General features: G+C 32.0%; 9 protein-coding genes across 10 annotated transcripts; 5 read left to right on the plus strand and 4 right to left on the minus strand.

The window, feature by feature from the left end:
* Nucleotides 1-152: 152 nt before the first annotated feature.
* LOC100744102 (probable oligoribonuclease) lies at nucleotides 153-2,214 on the minus strand. Its single transcript, XM_003492117.4, has 5 exons — nucleotides 2,023-2,214; nucleotides 1,546-1,608; nucleotides 1,231-1,392; nucleotides 920-1,140; nucleotides 153-822 (listed from the first exon to the last, which is right to left on the minus strand). Exons 2-5 carry the CDS (start codon nucleotides 1,588-1,590, stop codon nucleotides 690-692), a joined length of 561 nt encoding a protein of 186 aa, XP_003492165.1. The 5' UTR covers nucleotides 1,591-1,608; nucleotides 2,023-2,214; the 3' UTR covers nucleotides 153-689.
* A 404-nt stretch (nucleotides 2,215-2,618) lies between these two features.
* On the minus strand, nucleotides 2,619-3,197 carry LOC100744219 (histone H3). Its single transcript, XM_003492118.4, has one exon. The coding sequence runs from the start codon at nucleotides 3,076-3,078 to the stop codon at nucleotides 2,668-2,670; it is 411 nt and encodes a 136-aa protein (XP_003492166.1). The 5' UTR covers nucleotides 3,079-3,197; the 3' UTR covers nucleotides 2,619-2,667.
* LOC100749808 (chymotrypsin-2-like) lies at nucleotides 3,193-6,937 on the plus strand (the record flags this gene model as incomplete). The annotated part of the gene is made up of 5 exons (XM_024369965.2): nucleotides 3,193-3,289; nucleotides 5,702-5,788; nucleotides 5,876-6,235; nucleotides 6,340-6,569; nucleotides 6,653-6,937. Coding segments are annotated over 5 exons (939 nt in total), but the record flags the coding sequence as incomplete, so codon positions are not given.
* Nucleotides 4,293-5,287, minus strand: LOC100744336 (histone H2B). Its single transcript, XM_003492119.4, has one exon. The coding sequence runs from the start codon at nucleotides 4,956-4,958 to the stop codon at nucleotides 4,350-4,352; it is 609 nt and encodes a 202-aa protein (XP_003492167.3). The 5' UTR covers nucleotides 4,959-5,287; the 3' UTR covers nucleotides 4,293-4,349.
* Nucleotides 6,938-8,597: 1,660 nt separating the features above from the next.
* On the plus strand, nucleotides 8,598-9,051 carry LOC100744459 (histone H4). The gene has a single exon (XM_003492120.4). The coding sequence runs from the start codon at nucleotides 8,682-8,684 to the stop codon at nucleotides 8,991-8,993; it is 312 nt and encodes a 103-aa protein (XP_003492168.1). The 5' UTR covers nucleotides 8,598-8,681; the 3' UTR covers nucleotides 8,994-9,051.
* A 250-nt stretch (nucleotides 9,052-9,301) lies between these two features.
* Nucleotides 9,302-12,362, plus strand: LOC100744580 (histone H2A-like). Its single transcript, XM_003492121.4, has 2 exons — nucleotides 9,302-10,086; nucleotides 11,514-12,362. Exon 2 carries the CDS (start codon nucleotides 11,827-11,829, stop codon nucleotides 12,202-12,204), a length of 378 nt encoding a protein of 125 aa, XP_003492169.1. The 5' UTR covers nucleotides 9,302-10,086; nucleotides 11,514-11,826; the 3' UTR covers nucleotides 12,205-12,362.
* A 308-nt stretch (nucleotides 12,363-12,670) lies between these two features.
* On the plus strand, nucleotides 12,671-13,190 carry LOC100749926 (histone H2B-like). The gene has a single exon (XM_012389468.3). It carries the CDS (start codon nucleotides 12,803-12,805, stop codon nucleotides 13,169-13,171), a length of 369 nt encoding a protein of 122 aa, XP_012244891.1. The 5' UTR covers nucleotides 12,671-12,802; the 3' UTR covers nucleotides 13,172-13,190.
* A 945-nt stretch (nucleotides 13,191-14,135) lies between these two features.
* LOC100744819 (histone H1A, sperm-like) lies at nucleotides 14,136-15,097 on the minus strand. Its single transcript, XM_012389467.3, has one exon. It carries the CDS (start codon nucleotides 14,974-14,976, stop codon nucleotides 14,296-14,298), a length of 681 nt encoding a protein of 226 aa, XP_012244890.1. The 5' UTR covers nucleotides 14,977-15,097; the 3' UTR covers nucleotides 14,136-14,295.
* A 2,648-nt stretch (nucleotides 15,098-17,745) lies between these two features.
* LOC100744701 (integral membrane protein GPR180) lies at nucleotides 17,746-21,062 on the plus strand. Of its 2 annotated transcripts, XR_001102530.3 has the most exons (6): nucleotides 17,746-18,122; nucleotides 18,207-18,714; nucleotides 18,810-18,947; nucleotides 19,021-19,276; nucleotides 19,339-19,754; nucleotides 19,829-21,062. XR_001102530.3 is itself a non-coding variant. In XM_012389662.3 (5 exons), the coding sequence occupies exons 1-5, from the start codon at nucleotides 17,746-17,748 to the stop codon at nucleotides 19,527-19,529; spliced, it is 1,470 nt and encodes a 489-aa protein (XP_012245085.1). In that variant the 3' UTR covers nucleotides 19,530-21,062. The 2 variants fall into 2 exon arrangements, 1 of the variants encoding a protein (XP_012245085.1); XM_012389662.3 differs by having other exon boundaries at nucleotides 19,339-21,062.
* Nucleotides 21,063-21,222: the final 160 nt, after the last annotated feature.

Consider the following 21,222-nt stretch of genomic DNA (forward strand, 5'->3'; position numbering starts at 1 on the left):
CAATAAATTTATTTATATTTATACCGGGGGCTATAAATAAATGGCTTAGAAACATAAATTAATTAAAAAACGTCTATGAATGAAATTTATATGTATGAATTCGTTCGTATGCTTACTTTGGATTTTTTCAAAAAGACTAAGGTTTTTTGGTATTAATTTTTCCATATCTATTTATTTATGTTCTAAAAATATTTACCATGTTTTAAAGTGAAAATAATTCAAATTATCCAGATTATAAGGCATGGACTCTGTGTTTTATTTAAAACTCGTGTAAGTGCATTAATTTTACGAATTTGACAAAATCTTTCTACAAAAGAAATTGATTCTTTTTAAAATTATAGATTAGAATATTTACTTAATAGTTTGATTGAATTACATAGAATATATAAGCATAATCCTAAAATTGTATCACAAATTTCTTTCGGTTGCATCTACATGGATCAGAACTGTTTGTGAATTGTTTGCATGTACTACTGTAAATATAATATTTCATAAATTAAGATATTTTGCTATACTAGTGCCTTCTTTCTAAACTTTTTCCAATAACTTCCCTTTTCACTTCCTCTCTTTATATAAGAGGTCTATATAAAAACATTTGTAATAAAACATGGCTATTTGTAAAGATGACTATGTCAATCTTTAAGAAACACATTTGAAGGATTGTAACCCATAGAATATGAACGTGGGTGCTATGCCATAAAAGCTGTAAATATATTCGTTTTATAATATTTTAGTTCATTTATACTTTCTTTGATATCAGATAAAGCTCTGTGACAACGTTTCTTTTCTGGCATATTTTTATAAATTGTTGGATTCCATCTCCTAAAATAAATTATGCATTATTTTTAAAAATAATATAAATTAAATATAATCTATAATAGCTATTACTAGAGTATACAGATAATTTAAATGCAAATACCTGACTAGTTCTTTAATCACACTGCAATCAATAATTCTATAATGTAAGTAATCATTGACTAATGGCATAAATTTTAATAAGAATAAACGATCCATATAAACTGTATTACCAGCTAAGGGACAACTTTTACTTGGAATGTAGTTTTTTAACAAATTAAGTAACATTTGTTCTGCATCCTTTAAACTATATTTGCTACATTTAGATTTTGCTATCAAGCCAGTCTGGAAAAATATAGTTCTTATGATAAATATAAGTTATAAATGCATGTTCAAAGCTCAAATAATTACTATAGTAAAAGATAGTTGATTCACCTTTGTATGCCAGTTAGTGCACCATTCATTCATATTTTCTAACACTACATCTGGTTGATTAATTACAACATTAAATTCTTCACTTATAATGTTCAAATCTTTGTCAGTTATCAAACAAGCAACTTCCAAAATTGTATCCTTTTCTATATCAAGTCCAGTTAACTAAAAAGGAGTTTAGTATAATATTTTTATACGTTTAAGTTTATGATTACAGTGATTGTATATTCAGAAAAACTAAAGCAATCAAATACGTATACAAATCCTTATGAGTGTATACTATAACTTAACCTAAAAAAAATTTCATAAAATATTTACTTCTGTGTCTATCCATATGATGCAATCACGATTGTCATATGCCATATTTTCGCTTGATGAGATCTAAAATATAACATCCGTTTTATAACTATTCTCGGAAAAGGATTTAAAAGATAATTTATCTTCCTCTTTTATCACTATGTTGAAATGTATTTTTCTAAAGAAAATTTTAATATAGATAAACTGATTTGCATAAATTGATTTGCAATTTTGATATATATTACAGGCATCGTTACATAATAATTGATATTTTATAATTATTAAAACAACGTATTTCTCGTATGAAAAAACGTGAAACATAAACTCGAAACCTAACCTAACCTAATCCCAAATTAAATGTCTATACTAGTATAATTACATAATTGATTATATAAAATATAACTATAATATATTATAATATAACTATTACAATAAAAACATATATTTTACTTTAATTAAATACTTTAGTAAAAATAAGTTCAGTTATAATGCACTTACTGAATGTAAAATTTAATGCTATGTAATGTACTGGATGTTAAAACCTTATAGAAACTAGAATGACTCTTTCCTATGCCTATGCATTCCTTTCCCTTTTGTACAGCATACAGTATCAATTATATATCAAATTATTTTTAACTCATTACTTATAAGGAGTTCATATGCCAATTTTCATCTCTTTAACTTTAACATCCTGTGTGTACGAGCGTCGCATAAAGACGACGTCCGTGGGATACCACTTAACCATGAGCCTCGCGCAACGACGTTTTCCGTCGCAGTGCTCCGTTCAGTACCGCTATTCCGGCGGCACGATGGCCCGTACAGCGGTGTCATTCCGACGGAGCACACTGCCGTAGCGAAAGGGTTAATGACAGGCTACTTATTCAAAACGATACCTTTTATGTACACGAAATGAACATGTACATGAAAATTAACAAGAAGTTAGAATTCAAATTAAACTTTGTTGTAGAATGTCCTTTTTTTTAATTTAAGCTGTAGTTCCACCTATTATGAATTACAATCAAAAGAATATACGAATAAAATATACACGAATAATGTAACGTATGGAATATCGAACTGTTCTTTCGAGAAAAGGATTGTTGGCCCTGAAAAGGGCCGTTCTTATTTTTGCTACCAGAAAAACATTTAAGCTCGTTCTCCACGAATTCTACGTGCCAACTGGATATCTTTTGGCATGATAGTAACCCTCTTAGCGTGAATAGCACAAAGATTCGTGTCTTCAAAGAGCCCAACTAGGTAGGCCTCGCTTGCTTCTTGAAGCGCCATAACTGCTGAACTTTGGAAACGAAGGTCAGTTTTAAAGTCCTGTGCAATTTCACGAACAAGCCGTTGGAAAGGCAATTTACGGATCAAAAGCTCAGTACTCTTTTGGTATCTTCGAATTTCACGAAGAGCAACAGTTCCGGGACGATAACGATGAGGTTTCTTCACTCCTCCAGTTGCAGGTGCACTTTTACGTGCAGCCTTTGTCGCCAATTGCTTTCGGGGCGCTTTACCACCAGTCGATTTACGAGCAGTCTGCTTAGTACGAGCCATTATAGTCTAATATTACACTATGCGCGCAGAAGACAATATACAAATAGAGTTTCCCAGCTCCGACGACTTGGAGTTTATATATCTCACGAGGCAAGAGCTGTGAGCGTCTGATTGGTTCATTGCGATCGAGAAGGGGCAGTCAATCCAGGGAAGTTATTTTGGATTGGCCAGCTCGATAATAGTGGGGGATCAGTATTTATCATATACAGAGGTATTTAATAACTTTTTAATTAAAAGAGTAATTATCGCTACAATTACAATCCAAAAGAGGTACCATAAAACCAGCTATGTTCCCCTTCCGCTCAATAAAACTACAATCTAACTGCCAGTTAATCTTAAAATTCTTATTCACCAAGCTTGTATCTATGTATATTGTACATGCCTTATCTACTTACCAAAGCAGAACATGGTACGATTTCGGAGGTTAAGTTATAAATTGAGATTAATTTTGTATAATCGATCCTTTTTAGGACCATCACTATTTTTAAATGTATGGTAATTCTCCGTTTATACAATAAGACAACAGTCTACTATGTTTAAAATTAAAATAAATATTAATAACTAAATATTAATTCCTCGTTATTGTCTGTCGTTAGATAAGGCCGATGATATATTGTTATAACAAACAGGTGGTTAGTACAATGTAGTTAATAAGATATACATGTTTAAGTTCCTGAATTATATTTCAGATATATGTATTTGAAGACAAATGGAGCCATACAAAAATGGGCACATGAGAACCTAAAATTTTGATGGGAGTTGTATATAAAGAAGTTTTCAACCTTTCTTAGTACTATGTACTACATATATATTCTTTTATAAGTCCGTAATAACGAGTTTGTCTACTTGTAATTCTTTTAGTATTCTAGGCTTCTAATATGAATAGATATTTATATTACACTTCGTTCTCCTTGTTTCCCAATTTGTTAAAATAGTAATTGATATTTGCAGTTTTGCTATTTCTAAATGAGGTAATCATATATCGTTTATTGCGTGATATAAATACAATGTTACAACTCCAAGTCTATGATACTAATCGGCGCCGTTATTCTATAGTTTATGATCTTGCTACATACACGTATCTTGATTGGATAATACAGAATTAATAGATAGTATTGCGAATGATGTTTATTTAAATTTTACTCAGATTACAATTCTAATCGATTAGGAGAATTAAAAAGGAAACCAAGCAAAAGTTCCAATGAAAAAAAGACTGGTGGCCCTGAAAAGGGCCGATCATTTTAAGTGTGTGAAAGAAGATGTTCTTTTCTTTATTTGGTATTTGTATACTTAGAAACTGCCTTTGTACCTTCGTTAATTGCATGCTTAGCAAGTTCCCCAGGCAATAAAAGCTTGACGGCGGTTTGTATCTCTCTCGATGTAATAGTACTTCGCTTGTTGTATCCGGACAAACGAGATGATTCGATAGCAATTTTCTCGAATATATCCTGCAGAAAACTATTCATAATCCTCATGGCATTGCTCGAAATACCTGTATCTGGATGAACTTGTTTAAGTACTTTATAGATATAAATCCCATAATTCTCCTTCCTCTTTTTCTTTTTCTTTCGATCCGGTTTGTTTATATTAATACTTTCCTGTTTCCTTTCTTTTTTTTCCATTATTTTTGCAATACCTTTGAGAACCATTATTAAATGCGTATACTCTTTACAATATAAACACACAGAACATCTATACTTGTTAAAATATAAGCACACAAAATATCTATACTCGTCAAAATATAAACGATCTATACTATCTGTATTAATTGAAAAATAAACATTCAGACTATTTATATTCGTCGAAATACAAACATATACAATGTTGTCTCGCGCTCGTCTCACGTTTCTATTCGGTTCTTCTGCTTTTATAGAAAACATCGTTCAATTCTCATTGGTTGAAAATGTAACGCGTTCATTAATCGTTCCAATGTCCCTGAAATGTTTCCAATGTTTCGTTTAAATTTAAACAGTACCCAGCAGAGACGTTAAAGTAATCTGGTTTTACTTTTCCATGCCTTTCGAAATGCTTTCTTAACTACTAATCGGTGGCAACTTTATCTATCGAAAAAAGCAAACTTGACGAGGGAGATACACTTCCAAAAAATTTCAAGTATCTTTCTCCTCGCTTCACGAAGTCAATTTCAACTCTCGGTGGTGATAACGGCGACAGGCAATTAACGAAGCAAAGACACAGTTAACCAATGCGACACTATCCTTCCGCATACCATGATACGAAATCAGTTTCTTTCGTACGATAAAAATTTCTCTCTCTCTCTCTTTCTCTGCATAGCTGTTGCGCCGCATAAAAAACGACACGATCGTTTTTGTCTTTGTCAGAAACAAACAACAAAAATCGTGAACGTAATGGGGACAGAATCCCAACTGTTAGATGCCTCGAAGGGTCGATTTCGAAAGACATTGTCGTTTTCCAGTCAGATTTTTGACGCATCTTAATTGCCTTTGCTTCTAGTACTTTTCCAATAAAAATACTAACATCATTTTTAAGGAAGCGCAGACAAAGAGTAGGTATATAAAGAAAAATCTATCAATGGATTTTACACAGTTCATCATGATTTCGATAAGCGTTAAGTCTTTATACATTTTCATTTTCCTTACTTTAGCTGTAAACCGCAATGTCTTCTGCATCTCCCGCAGCGCGTTCGAAATCAATCAATGGGATACAAACTTGATACCCGATTCTTCGTATGGTAAGTAGATATATTGATATAAGTAGATATTTTATATAGTTAATTTATTAAATTGTGTTTGATAATAAAAAACAAAACGAAACAAAAAAGAAGAAGGGGTGGATGAATTTGACTCGACCAGAATCGTCGGTGGACAATTCGCAGTGCCAAATCAATTTCCATTTATGGCCGTGGTGCATCGATTGCTGGGCAATGGAATGACCTCGCAGTGCGGTGGAACGATTATTTCCTCAAGATGGGTGTTAACAGCAGGTCATTGCGTAGCATCTGGACCTAAACAATTTCTTGTTGTTTTTGGTATTTGCAACAAAACCGGGATAGAGTATAATTCTTATAACGGGCCTGGTGTAGCGATGTTAACGAACAAAGCTATACTTCACCCGAATTATCAAACAACCTTGAATGATATCGCACTACTGTACATGCCACGCAATATTCCATTCAGAGGTAAGATCCTCATCGAACAAAGAAGAAACGTGCCCAACAAGCAGATTCGTATGTAAAAATATGTTATGTCTATATTATTATTAAATCATTTTTTTAATTTTTAGCAAGCATTCAACCTATTAAGCTCGCAGGTTATAACTACCTGAAAAAATCATTCACTGGCAGAACAGGTGCGGTCATCGGATGGGGAAAAGACGGATCTTCCGGAGCTGGAACGAAAAGACTAAAGTACGCGCTTCTACCAATTATTTCGAATAAAGAATGCTCCCCGTATTGGGCTGTAACGGAGAAACACGTATGCACTTCAGCCTCATACCATCAAGACGCATGTCAGGTAAATAATCTTGTCATTTCCTCTTTTTTCGCAATTTTTTTGCTTAAAAATGCGGAACTTTATTGGTTTTACTGGAAATGCAGGGTGATAGCGGTGGCCCGTTGATCGTATTCAAAAATAATATCCCTCTTCAAATCGGAATCGTTAGCTATGGAGACGGATATTGTCCCAGTAATAAACCTGGCGTGTTCACCCGAGTCGTTACATTCATCGATTGGATTCAACAAGTTACCAAACTTCGCTTTTAAAAAAATCTTGTACTTATCATATTAGCGGTTTTACAAGAATAGTGGTGGATATTGTTATCTATCTGTTAACGATATTTTTATATATTTTGTGTATTATAAATAAAATTGGGTTATAGACAATTTTAGCCATTTGCAGTTTATAGCTACGTTTACGATGCTATCGAAATTTCCGGATCTTAACACGATTCAAAGGAAACCGATTACCAGATTCTTAAATTCACTAATAGCCGACATGAGTTGCCTCAAACGCAATCGACGCATTGTAAACCTCGTAAACGTTCCTAACTCATTTCGTAAAAAATCGGGCTTTTGAAAAAGAATATCTAACAGCAAGAAGATTTACACCTACATTTTCGACAACGAATGCGATGAGTCTCGCGAAGTATTGTCTTGTGAAGTACATACCGTCTCATAGAGTATTACCTTCAGAGATATTGTCTGAGAAGTATTTCTTTTTTACTAACAAATATTGTTTTGAGAAGTATTAATCTGTGTGCGACGAGTTGTGTTTAATCCATATAATCAGTAAATCACTGTATCTCACCTTATCAATTATATTTAGTTTAATCGTTTCACTTTTTGATTTCTAATAGTTGACTTGTAATAGTCTTTCGAAAATATCTCGAAACAAAAAACGTGTATAAATTAGAAATTAATATGTTTCCAATCTTTTTGTACCTATAAATATCTTTTGATTTAATGTATGTATGTAAGTTGGAAGCAACGCAAATTCAAATATCTAAAGGCGAACTGGTGGACGGTGTGCCGGCGGGTCTTTTGTTCTCAGAAAATATGCAAGGGATACACCTGGGCAGCTGCAAAACGGAGGGGAGATCCCTTTGCTGACTTGACTGCCCATGTGATATGTAGTTGGTGGGGTAGGGTCTCAACAGCATAGCTCCGGAGATTCTAAAGTACATATGTAGCATACGTTACATGTATACATATACATATGCCGACCAACCGACGAAGAATGCAGCTACATTTGGAAGATAGATATTCGTTTTCAGAGCAAAGGGCCTTGAATAAAACTCCTGCAAGATTTAAGATATTTTTAAGGACGTTCTGCTTTCTCTTGATCTTGTGATTTCCCTTTTCAGTTCAAATCTAATGAATTGTAGTGATATTTTAATAGTTTTTTCGCAGTCAATAATTAAAATCTCCTATGGTAATTCATTATCGGACGCTCCTCTTAAAAATTTCATTAAAAATTGAAAGAAGCAACGAAGATTATGCAGTAACATTTATTCCGTGTTTCAATGTACAATGTACATGTACTTTATAATCGATAGAATGTATGCAGTAATATCGTATTATTAATTTTGTTATCGTAGTATTAATCGTTTAAGGTATGTATTAGGCAATGAGAGGGAAATTGATTCTATATTAAGTTTCTTTGGATACATGTATGGTTCTATATAGCAAAAGTTTAACCAGACTTTCTAGTAACACATAAAACATCGTTTTTTTAATCCGAAATATATGTATAAGTATGTCGGTATGGCAAATTATTTATAATAAGTTAATACTTATTATAGATAAGTAAATATTATTTAATGTAAATAATTAATTGAATCTAGCGATGGTTCGTTATATGAGTAAAGAACCTTCTACGATGCTGCGCTTTTGAATATGCACTGTAAATGTTCGAAGGTACTGATATATATAATCTCTGCTTGAAACGTCGCGATATCTGATTGGCTGGTATGAAAGTGGTGGGGAATATACCTGTTCGAATGTATAAAAGCGCTCGCACTCGACGCGACACCACAGACGAATTTAGTAACCTTAGTGGTAACGTTAATATTGAAAGTGGTATTTGTCAGGACAAAATCTTTCACTAGTAACCAGTAAATTTTTCGATATGACTGGTCGTGGAAAGGGAGGAAAGGGATTGGGAAAGGGAGGAGCGAAGCGTCATAGAAAGGTACTTCGTGATAATATCCAAGGTATCACGAAACCAGCAATTCGTCGCTTGGCTCGTCGTGGTGGTGTTAAACGCATATCTGGCTTGATTTACGAGGAAACTCGTGGTGTCTTAAAAGTTTTCCTAGAAAACGTCATTCGTGATGCGGTTACATACACCGAGCACGCTAAACGGAAGACTGTAACGGCTATGGATGTCGTATACGCTCTGAAGAGACAAGGACGTACTCTTTATGGTTTTGGAGGTTAAAATGCAAAATCATTGTTTTGACATGCAATCAGCAAAACGGCCCTTTTCAGGGCCACAATTTTTTCCTAACATAAGAACACTCGTTGTACTTCATTTAGAATGTTTCCTGATACATATTTTTCAAATAAAATTGTCTTATGTATTTATAATTCCTGATTAATTTTGTTCATATGTTCAAATAATTTATGAAATAATTCGATACAATCTGTTTGTAGGTCTCATTTTTTTATTACTATTATTATATTATTATTTCTTTAGAAAGAACTACTGGCGCTGAAAAGGGCCGTTTGTGTTTGAAAAGTTAATTATGCTTTTCCTTTGGTAAAAGTTCGACTTGAATATCTGGCAGTACGTCTCACAGCGTTATTATTATTACAGAAAGTGATTTGTTGAGTTTTTTGTTATTACAAATATGTAGCTAGTTACAAATGATATGTATGTGTAATTTTTGTTTTCTTATTGTCGCGAGCAACATCAGCCAACTCCGTAAGAATCGTGCTTTGAATAGAAAGGACTATTTGGTTACAACGATAAGTTTGGTTAGGTCAGTGCGCAATCGAATTACAGCTTATTACCACGTGTATTTTTTATTACCAATTCGACTCGTTGGACTGACTATAAATGAAACAAATATGGCGTCCGAATAAAATCATACAATATGCATAAATTTCTCGGTACAAATATCAAATTTGCAATATATTATATTGCCGATTATTAATCCATCCGATAGCATTCACTGAGAATAGATATATTAAGGTTCGTCCTTGACAGCGAAACGAAAAGAACTGATCAGCAGTTCTTTAGCGAACAGCGAAGCTAGGGGAAACAAAGCATTTACAATGTAATATACACCCATTCACCAGAAAATCTAGCGCAAATCAACATCATTAAAACGACTGTGGGTTGGCGGGTACCATAATTATCTTTTCAAGGTCTCAAAGTCAAGAAAAAATGACGAAACAAACTGTGAACAACCTCCAGGCAAGCTAAAAGACAGAATAGAGAACCCTACTCCATAAGAGTGAACAGAAGATCTATATTACTAAAAGATCCAGACAGAATAGTAACCATACAAGTCCAAGGCCCAGAAACTGTGAGTATGGTGCTAACTCTCACACTAAACATACCAAACTTTAATCCATTCAAATTACTTAGAAACTGCTTCAACACTGAACACAATCCATTCCCAAAAAGCACACCTCCTTTCCTCATAAACTCAAACAAAACAAAAAACATGGAAACATACATAGATAATACAAACACAAAACACACATCATGTAAACCACCCTGATCCATTATTCTACATACACTCACAAAAAGATCTCCATAACACATAAGATGATGGCTTGTGAATCAAATGTTTTTTAAACCAGACTAAAATAACCTTTAGAAACACTCAGCAACATGACATTTTGTACCAAAAACAATATCCAATTCCATAATTACTCTTTACACACGAGAAGGCCATAACAATGTCCTTAAAAGGATTTCCTAAAATAGATCACCATGATATAATGACAGAACTCAAAAGCCATAATCTAAAGCCAACATCCTGTACCCAAATACAAAATGACCAATTCTCAAGCTACCCAATATACAAAATCATGTTCACTCCAGAAACCAATGTATTAGAAGTCAGGAAATTAGGAATCATATTTCACTCATGTATGCATTGGGAAAAATATGACTCCAAAATCCTTTCAAACAATACTTATACTACTAAGCACATGGACAAGTCAAATTACAATAAAAACCCCAATAGAAACCTTTGCAATAGACACAGAATAAGCACATATTTCATTAATTTGTAAAATATTGACTGCAAGATAGAAAAGCATACAATAAATCCATTTTCAAAACCAAAACATACATGTACACAATAACTTCTGATCATTCTCCGCACCAACTCATCAAGTCTAGAAATGGACAATAAGATTCCCAAAACACAAACTAGCCAGAAACATTCTCACCCAACAAATCAAAACAAGCAAAGTAGCACCACCAAATCTAAATCCTCAGCATAACAGATAACTCTCTAGAGAATGTATAACGCACTACACAATAACTACTTTTCAATACCTTCTCTAGAAACCGAGGCTGAATCAGTCTTTTCAAAGAAGGAGAAAGCTGAATTATTAGCCCCTATCTTCCACAATATACCAAGTATTCCCATACCAACTACTAGCAACACAAATAGCAACTCAAATTCAAAATGCAACATACCCTGTCAATTACAACTATATAATCCCAGTAATAGTTAAAAGATACATGAATATAAACACATAAAATATATAAAAGGATTAATACGCAGGACATTAAACAATAATCACAACAATCCACTAATAAACAAAATAGTACGATACGACATAAACGAAATTCCATTAAGAAATAGAAAAACTAACCAAAATTATCCAGAACCTTAGCCCCATTACAATAACCATTATGCTTATGGGTTTTGAAACTTTTATCCTATCACTACTGAAGTGAATGTACCTAATGTACCTAACCAATAAATTACAGCTTTAGAGCGGACATTAAGGCACACAACAGCCTCAGGTACCACATAAAAGCCACACGGTAAAAAATAAAAAAAATTTTTTTGATGTTAAAAGAAAAAGATTTTGAATTGTCAGATGGCAGTAGAAGCGCATTAAATATAGGGAGGGGTTAAAGAGCCGAGTGTTTCTTAGGTGCTGCATTCTGATTGGTGCGCTGCTGTTGGTCCGGCTCGTAATAAATATGATGAACCGGCTTGTGCAGTTCATTCACAGTAATACTTCGAGCGAGGAAGGTTCTATTCAATCGTTTGTCTTCATTCTAGTATAAAACTAAAATGTCCAGTCGTGGAAAAGGAGGGAAAACAAAGGCGAAGGGAAAGTCATCCCGTTCGTTGAAAGCGGGACTCCAATTTCCTGTTAGTCGTATCCATAGACTTCTGAGGAAAGGTAATTACGCCGAACGCGTGGGATCTGGTGCTCCTGTCTACCTGGCTGCAGTTATGGAATATTTGGCTGCCGAAGTTCTGGAATTGACTGGAAATGCAGCACGAGACAATAAAAAATCCAGAATCATACCCAGACATGTTCAGCTCGCCATCCGTAATGACGAGGAATTAAACAAATTACTATGTGGAGTCACCATCAGTCAAGGAGGTGTTTTGCCAAATATTCAAGCGGCACTTTTGCCAAGAAAGACAGAGAAGAAGGCATAAACAACAATACATCCAGAAAATGGTCCTTTTGAGGGCCGCAAATTATCTTCAAGACGAAGGATCTTTTCGGATTTTGCTTTGTTCTTTTAATCCTTCGGATTTACACAATTGCCACAATAATCATCGACAACCCACGTTACTAAATTTTGTAAAATGATCTTATATATATAAGTACTACAGATTGAATCTTTGGTAAGTTTGTCTGATAGACCAATGGATGTCTTTCATGTCCGTCGTAAAATGAAACGGACAGCTGTGTTTCATCTGGTACACGAAAGGCCCAAAGGGTGCTAAAAATTATAATAAAGAACATGAGTACTATGGGCCGTACTACAGGCCCTCATAATCGTATTGGAAAACTGTTCGTATTATTACCAGAAAAATATTTCATCATTGTTTTACATATTATTATTACGTTATATCATTATATTTACTATTTATTACCCGTACAATCATTTATGATCAATGTGATAAGAAACTTGTAAAAAATGCAGATGAAGTTGACGGTGATTTGGACTTGGAACTTTTTGACAAACTTATTATACAAGTTCGAAATGAATCCATTAATAATAGTATAATAAATAAACGTAAATCAATAATGCCGCCAAAAACTGGTGGGAAGGCAGTGAAGAAGGCTGGTAAAGCCCAGAAAAGTATTAATAAAGCTAACAAGATGAGACGCAGGAGGAAGGAAAGCTACGTTATTTACTATTTTATTATTTATAAAGTTTTGAACCAAGTGTATCCAGGTACTGGTATTTCTAGTAATGCCATGAGTATCGTGAACAGTTTTACAAATGATGTTTTTGAACGCATTGCAGCAGAAGCATCTCGCTTGGCGTACTACAATAAACGATCGACAATTACTTTTCGAAAAATTCAAACAGAAGTACGTTTGCTTCTTCCTGGAGTGTTGGCTAAGCATGCGGTTAGTGAAGGAACGCCGTTACGAAATACACCAGCTTAAAATAAACAAACGATTACTTTAACTACTGGCCCTTTTTAGGACCACAAATGTTTAACTTATCGTGAGAACTTATCCTTTCCTATATTTTCCGTTCATATGTATTTTTACCATTTTATAACCCACTCACAAATTATTATTGGATTCATTCAGAAAATGAGCCTTAATGAAGAAATCTTTTAAGAAATTTAGTTCGAAGGTATGTACAGGATACACGTATGTATATATACCAGTTTTAATATTAATTAAAATAAATTCCTAATGTTTTATATGCAAAAAATATATATACATCAAGTAACATGTTAAAGTCGCATAATTGTACACAAAGATAATTTATGACTTTTTGATTAGTGATTAGTGATTAGGTTTTGATTAGTGATAGCAATAGAGATTAATGATAGTATATATAAATGAAGTTGAAAATATTAACCATTTCAAGTAGTTTAATAAATTAGAAAATGGAAAGTCAATATCAAAAATGTTTACACGGTCCTGGCCAAGATTTTATATCCTTATGTTAATTATATTTCGATCTTGAAATATCGTAAACTAGTATTATAGAGAGGTCTAAGAAATAGCAAGTGTTTCTTTTCTCCATTGATAATACCCGATACGAAATATCGAATTTCTAAAACAAATTGTAAATGAAATAAACATGTTGGTCGTCGTTCTACAAAGCTGCTTACAAGAATTATTGAAATTAATGACACAACGCGACATTATTTTTCGAAATTTCGAAAATGTAAATAATAATTTTAAGTAATAATTATATAATAGTAAGTAATAATTTTTGTACTTAAAATTATAATTTTCAAATTAAAATCATAGTTCTTCAGGAATTTGTAATTAAAATTCGAGTTGATTTAATATCAACGTCAAATAATACAAATTTTCGAATTTATATTATTTATATTATTTCCAATTTATCGAGAATATGTAATATGAGGATAGATTTGGGCAACTTAAAATTGATGACTAGGTTAGGTTTTTTTATTATCGTGTAAAAAAATAAAAAAGATGAAAACGAATACTGTTGAAGTTGTTTAAGAGTTGTTCCTTATCAAATATGAATTTGTGGCCCTGAGAAGGGCCATTTATTTTTAGAATAAAATTTGAAAATTAAGGAATTATTTTTTTGCTGCCGATTTCACCGTTCTGGAAGCCGCAGCTTTCTTGGGTTTTGGGGTTCTTGTCTTAGCTGCTGGTGCTTTAGTTGTCTTTTTACTCTTTGATATAGCCTTAGATTCAGTTACAGATTTAACTTTTTCAACTTTCTCAGGTTTCTGAGCTGTTTTGACAGTAGATTTCTTCACAGCTGTCGATTTTTTAGCTTCTTCGGTTTTCTTTGGGGGATTCGACTTCTTCGGCGACACAGGTTTTCGGATCGGTGACGTTTTCTTCTCTACGGATTTCTTGGGTTTCTTCAGTTTCGATACTTTGACAGTTCGATGTATCTTCTTTGATTCGGAGCTCTTAATTGTAGACAGTTTAAATGATCCAGAAGCACCTTTACCTTTTGTCTGAACAACAGCGCCAGAGGTAACGGCTGACTTCAAATATCTTTTAATAAATGGTGCCAATTTCTCTCCATCAACCTTGTATGTCGATGCAATATATTTCTTAATTGCTTGAAGAGATGATCCCTTACGATCCTTTAATTCCTTAATGGCAGCGTTTACCATTTCAGAAGTTGGTGGATGCGAAGATTTTGGCCGCTGCGATTTTGTAGACTTCGGCTTCGCTGCCTTCTTCACTGAACTGGTGTTTTCCGCACTCTCCACAGAGCTATTCCCAGCTTTATCGTCCATTTTTCAATTATAGGTGCAAATAATCTCCTTGAGAAACCAAATGAAATGAAATGTTTCTCAGCAACAGATACCGAGCACAGTTAATACGTATACCGACAATGCCTACTGACGCACACTACCCCTGTATACGTTTGTGACTGCCGACCATAGAGAGTAGCCTACTGAATATGTTGAACGTTGAGTTTCTCGAAAAACGGTGAAGCGGTAAATAATCGGTTGAATTAATGCATGATTATTTAAAATAATGCATCGATCGAGGTACAATAAATGCATGAGTAAATTGCCACGTGTATCAGGTCTTATTCAACGGCTTTTATTTTTTGCTAAATATTATTTACTTTCATACACAGCCTGATTTTCGAACGAGTGTCTCTTCACGGCGTCAGGATAGCTTGTGGAAAAACAGTAAAAATCCTTTGATTATTGCAAAATTATCCGGTAATTTTCATTGTTAATCATTCTAATGGAACCAACGCTGCTGATTATCAAACATTTTCCGCGAAAATTCGATTAATAGTTGTGAAATTACAAGTTTAAAATAGACACTACCGAAATGCATAGTCTTCAAGAGAATGGACGACGAAGCCTGTCTTGATGTTTTATAACTCAATGATCTATGGTATAAAATTGATGTAATTTTAGATGAATCGTACATTGATACCATAGAATAATGGTAAAATGGTAAAAATTTATAAGAAAATTAATTGAATTAATTCAATACGTTTGTTTCGAATGTGATGCACAAAAGTCATAACCTCATTAGTATATAAAAAAACAAGTTATTTAATACCATTCATGCAGTATCAAGTCTGATTTTCATTTCTTTGCTAGAATCAAAATATATTTTGAAAAAAATATTAAATTCAGCTAGGTAAAGTTATTGTGGAAAAAAGAAATTTTATAAAAAGGAAAGCAATATACATATCGATGATGTGATGGTAACACGAGCTTGGTATTGCATGTGTGAACAATTTTTATTCTTATAAAAATCGCATTAGCTATTTAGAGTTTTAAAACACTTAACAATATAAATAACAATAAAACAAATAACAATATAAATCATGTGATGCAGACATAAAGATTGCATTATAAGATGGATACTAAGCATCTATTGCGCGTAAAAAATGGTTTCATGTCTTATTATAACAAAATTTTGAATTTCCCTTATATAAATTGTAATATATATGATTTCTATGATGTTTACAGTTATAATGTAGGTATATAACATAATTATTTTAACACAAAAGTGGTGCAAAATTATCAAAACATCTACTTATTTGAGATAAGAGTGTTGCTTGGTCGTTTAAAGTAGACATCTTGTTTTAACTATAATCTTTTATAGTCGTAAAGTAACATAATCCTTTATTAAGACAGCGAAATATCCTATTTACCCAATTATTGGTGTCACAGTATTTTGTAAAACAATAATCAGGTAACATGGAATTTATTTCGTTATTTTTTAGCCTTCGTCTCTTAAATTCAATTTTTTTTTTCTTAATGTGTATGTGTTCAAATTAGAAGAAAAGATCTGCATTTTTTATCATATAATTAATCAAATACTATTCACACATATGTATACATATATATATATATATATAAACATAATAAATGATATGTTCAGAAATGAAGTTATAAATAAAAGCAACATACTTTTACATAGGGTGCGCCAGTAGTTTAAGAAATTTCAACAATTTTAGTTGCTTTGTTACGAAAGAATATTATTTGACGAAATCATTCATCAAATAACATATGGTATTTTTTAATCATTGAAAACTTCGAAAAGAGTACTTTCATTTAGCGATAGCAACCCTAACTTTGAAGAAATTATTTATACTTAAGTTACACAACATAGAATATGTATACATATGCTTAAAGATAAATAATGGTTCATTCTTTTAATTTAGGCACAGTAATAGAACAGTTTATGTTAATACAGCAAGCTTTAACTTAAAATTGTTTACATTTAATCATATTTTATTGAAAAATTGATAAAAATAAAATTATATCTAATACACATATTAATTTGGTTAATTTTTTTGTAAATAAATTGCAATACATTTTTACTAAATTTTCACATTGAGGTTATGTCTCGACTGCATAAAAATTGCATTGAGTTTGGGTTTGAATACAATTCTTTGAATACATACACGTATATTTATAATAATTTGCATTTCAATGAATTCATTATATAATGTGAACATAAACTTGCGATATATGTTTCACTTGCATATCATGTGACAATTGTTTAATCTACAAAAAAATATGTACAAGTGAATTTATTGCCCTTTTACATTTAAGATTACATTTACGTAATTGAACGTAAAAATGAATTTGAAATAAATAAAGATCAACAGGATGGATTAGTCGAAGCATGGGTATCCTATGTAAGCGCGCGAAAATTTATGAGAACAGTGCGGTAATAGTAGTGACAAAACGTTTTGCAGCGGTCGGTCTCTTTGGGTGGGGAAAATCAATAAGAAAACCGAGGTTAAATCACGAGTATGGCTCATTAACGTTTAACGAATAAATCTTGTAGTAATATTTTTTAATATCGCGATATACATATGAATGTGTCTGTGTTTGTGAAATCTTTACACTGACGCTTTCAAAATGTGGCGTCTCTTGATGGACATGGAATTTGACTGAATATAGTGCGTACTCGGTTATCTTTAACAGCTGTGTTCAATAAGAGGAAAATGTTAAAAAACTATGAAATTGATGCTTCTTGACATCTAATTTGAGGAACGAGATATCGAGTTGCGCTTAACAATGTTAATACTTCGAGAAATTTTGTTAATTTACTTTACATTGTGTATCATATCACAAATCAACTATGTTAAAAGTACACATATTTCGGGTACCTTTAATACAAAGGAATTCTTCCGTTTTCTCATAAAATTCGGTTTTCAAAAAACTGATCGTCATCGTCAAAAAGATTCAGTTGGATATATTTTCGGCAATGTAACGTCGAAAAGCAACTTTTCTGCTCCAATAACATTGGCAGTTTTAGATCGTGGTTATTTTTTAGAATATTATGGTAATCGTACATTAAGAGACAAAAACACTGCTTGTACTCTTATGTTTAACACTTTGAATCAAAGTTCTTACGATATGCATTGTAATGAAAAAGGACAAGACTTTTTGAGGTAAGTCGTTTTTCTAAATTCTGTTTTATAATTCTTCAAAGTAACATTAGAAACTTCAATTACTTAATGTCTTTTTTTATGAAGGAGAATACCTTGCCAAAAAGGTAAATTATGTCCAGATGAAGATTCCATATGGAACATTGTAAAGGGATATCAATTTACATATGTTATACAAGATTTTTGGCAGCCACGTTTTTGGTATATGAGTCTAGTGGCATGTTACAGAAATACAACTACTTGTCAGTGGGAATACTATGATAAACATGATGAATTAGAATATGATATTTGGCTAGTAAATGGAAATCCAAATACTAGTGGCCTAAATAGCTTAACATATCAGTTTTCATATGATAGACAGAATACTATAGAATTGTACTTGCTGTTTTTTATGTGTTACATTATACTTGTGCCACTACAATTATATGCTGTAAGATTACAAAAGCATCCTGTAACAAGATTATTCACAGCTAGTTTATTATTAGAGTTTATAGCAGTGTGTTTAATTTTGATACACGTGTTGAAATTTGCTCTTGATGGAGTCGGATATGAACAATTAGAAGTTGCTGGAGATATTTTTGATATTTTATCAAGAGTGAGTTTTAATAAATAATTTTTGTCCTCTTTATTATTTATAATCAAATAACATATAATACTTTAATTTTACATAATTATTTTTATGTGGTTTAGACATCATTCATGTTACTTCTTCTCCTACTTGCTAAAGGATGGGCTGTAACTAGAATGGAATTGACATGGAAGCCATTGGTCTTTACTATATGGCTTTGTTATGGAGTAGTTCATATTCTCTTATATGTGTGGAACATGGTATGCTTCTATTCATACATATTTCCTTCTGTGAAAATGAAATTTCAATTAAGTACAAAGATAATATTTTTAGACTGAGGTTGATATTATTGAAGATATTGATGAGTATCAAACATGGCCAGGCTGGTTTATACTTTTATTTCGTAGTGCAATAATGATTTGGTTTTTATGTGAACTTAGAAACACTATGACATATGAACATAATACTCAGAAATTAAATTTTCTACTACATTTTGGTGCATCTTCATTGGTTTGGTTTATTTACTTACCTATTATAGCACTTATTGCCCTTCAAGTAAGTGCATTGTGGAGGTTTAAACTTCTATTGGGTAAGTACATCATAAAATTTTGAATATAACACCATTTTTACCTGCGAACTTTATGGTTATAGGTATTACATACTCTGCTGATTGTTTTGCATATTGTGTAATGGCACATTTACTTTGGCCAACTCGAAGTGAACAATATTTTTTACTTGCACAAGGAGCAGATAATGGGGATGAACTTGATGAATTTAATGAAGCGCCACATGTATTGAATAATTATGTAGAACCTCCAGAACTTACTAAAATAATTACTTAATGTCAAGGCACAAAAGGCAAAGAATTACAGATATGAAAACTCAAACTTATAGTTTGATACATACTGTTTGCCAAATAACAAAAATTTTATAGAATTGATAATACTCTGCTATATACTTGAGACTGATATATTCTGAACAATGTGTAATTAGAGATATACTAATAATCAAATTTACATTTGTGATAGGAAGCTAATAATTGATACAATGAAGAATAAAAAAAATTGGTGAGTATGATATGAGTATCTTTAAATAATTTTTTATTTAGGAAAAATATAGACATATGATTGAGTTGTATCAGTTTGTAGATATAAATAGATGTTGTTATCTTCTATGCAAGGTGTTTGCTAAAAGATGGTACAAAATTTAAAGGGTACTTCTAAAAGTCAAAGTAAGACAAAAATAAAGAATAGAAATCAACTAAAATAGCTACAGTAAAGTTCTTTACATGAATGTGGATGGATGGAAGTGGTGCTATGATATATGCGCAATACAGAGAGAATATACACATATCAAAACAAACGAAAAATAACTATTACACACAGTAATATTTATATATACACGGGTATACACGGAATAAAAAGTGAGAAAGCAAGAACAACTAAAGGTAGAACAACTACAGAGAAATAAATTAAATCGACATTAGTACTACAAGTTATTAACTACGAATTAATATATAAATAAAAAGGAGATTTTAAGTTACTACGTCAAATAGTTTTTCCAACGTTCCGGTTTCGTTGTTACAATAATTCTGTCGTTCTGAAATTATTCTAAGTAAGAAACGGTGACGATATCTTAGAGGTCGTTTTCAAATGAAAATATGATCATTATGGAACATACATACTGTTTACTAAATATGTTTAAAGAACGTTTATCATCTCTAGATCAAAGATCAGAACAATAGACACAGACTTGCATTGGTGGCTTGAAGTTACCATCACCTTGCCAAGCTTTCACAATATTTTTATTGTTTTTTACACGTCAGTAACTAATTCAATTAGTTGCAAATGCAATTTTCTATTTTTCACTTTCGTTTTATTTTAACTTGTAGAAATACCCTTTAAAATGTTTACCATATTTTACAAAACATTCTGTATAACTTTTATGCTACTGTATATAATAATAATTAGCTATCAGTATCTAATATCTAAGGGATTACATGTTATTTATAATGGTACTTATATATGTATAGTCTTTATTCATATTTTTTACTATTTACAATACTAGTAAATACAATCCTGTAATGTCAAATTTCAACTTTAGATTGCTCATGTCATACTCTTTGATCATAAGAATTTAACACCAAGTACTAATTTAATTCTTAATACTTCATCCATCACTATTTATTAATTATATGTGAAAATTTCAATGAGGTAATCATACACAGTTGTATTTGTAAAACATTTATGTCTCAGTTTATTCCTAATTCCACATTCTGTACTTATGTATATTTGCTCTGTATGAAAACTGTTCCATTGCACATTTTAGAAAAGTATGAAAGCTGAAAATAAATTAATTGACTGTCTTTATGTTTATTTTATTAGTATATATTTGTAAAAACATGTATGATTCTAATGTACATAAATGAAATTATTCATCACTATATTATACATAAGGTACTCATAAAAAGTATTCTATATGCATTAATAATTTTTTCAGTATTATATTGCAGTAAATACTGTGTTAAAATTTGAA

The sequence above is a fragment of the Bombus impatiens genome, unplaced genomic scaffold (genome assembly GCF_000188095.3).
Source record: "Bombus impatiens unplaced genomic scaffold, BIMP_2.2 scf_0647, whole genome shotgun sequence".
In the NCBI taxonomy this organism is placed as follows: Eukaryota; Metazoa; Arthropoda; class Insecta; order Hymenoptera; family Apidae; genus Bombus; species Bombus impatiens.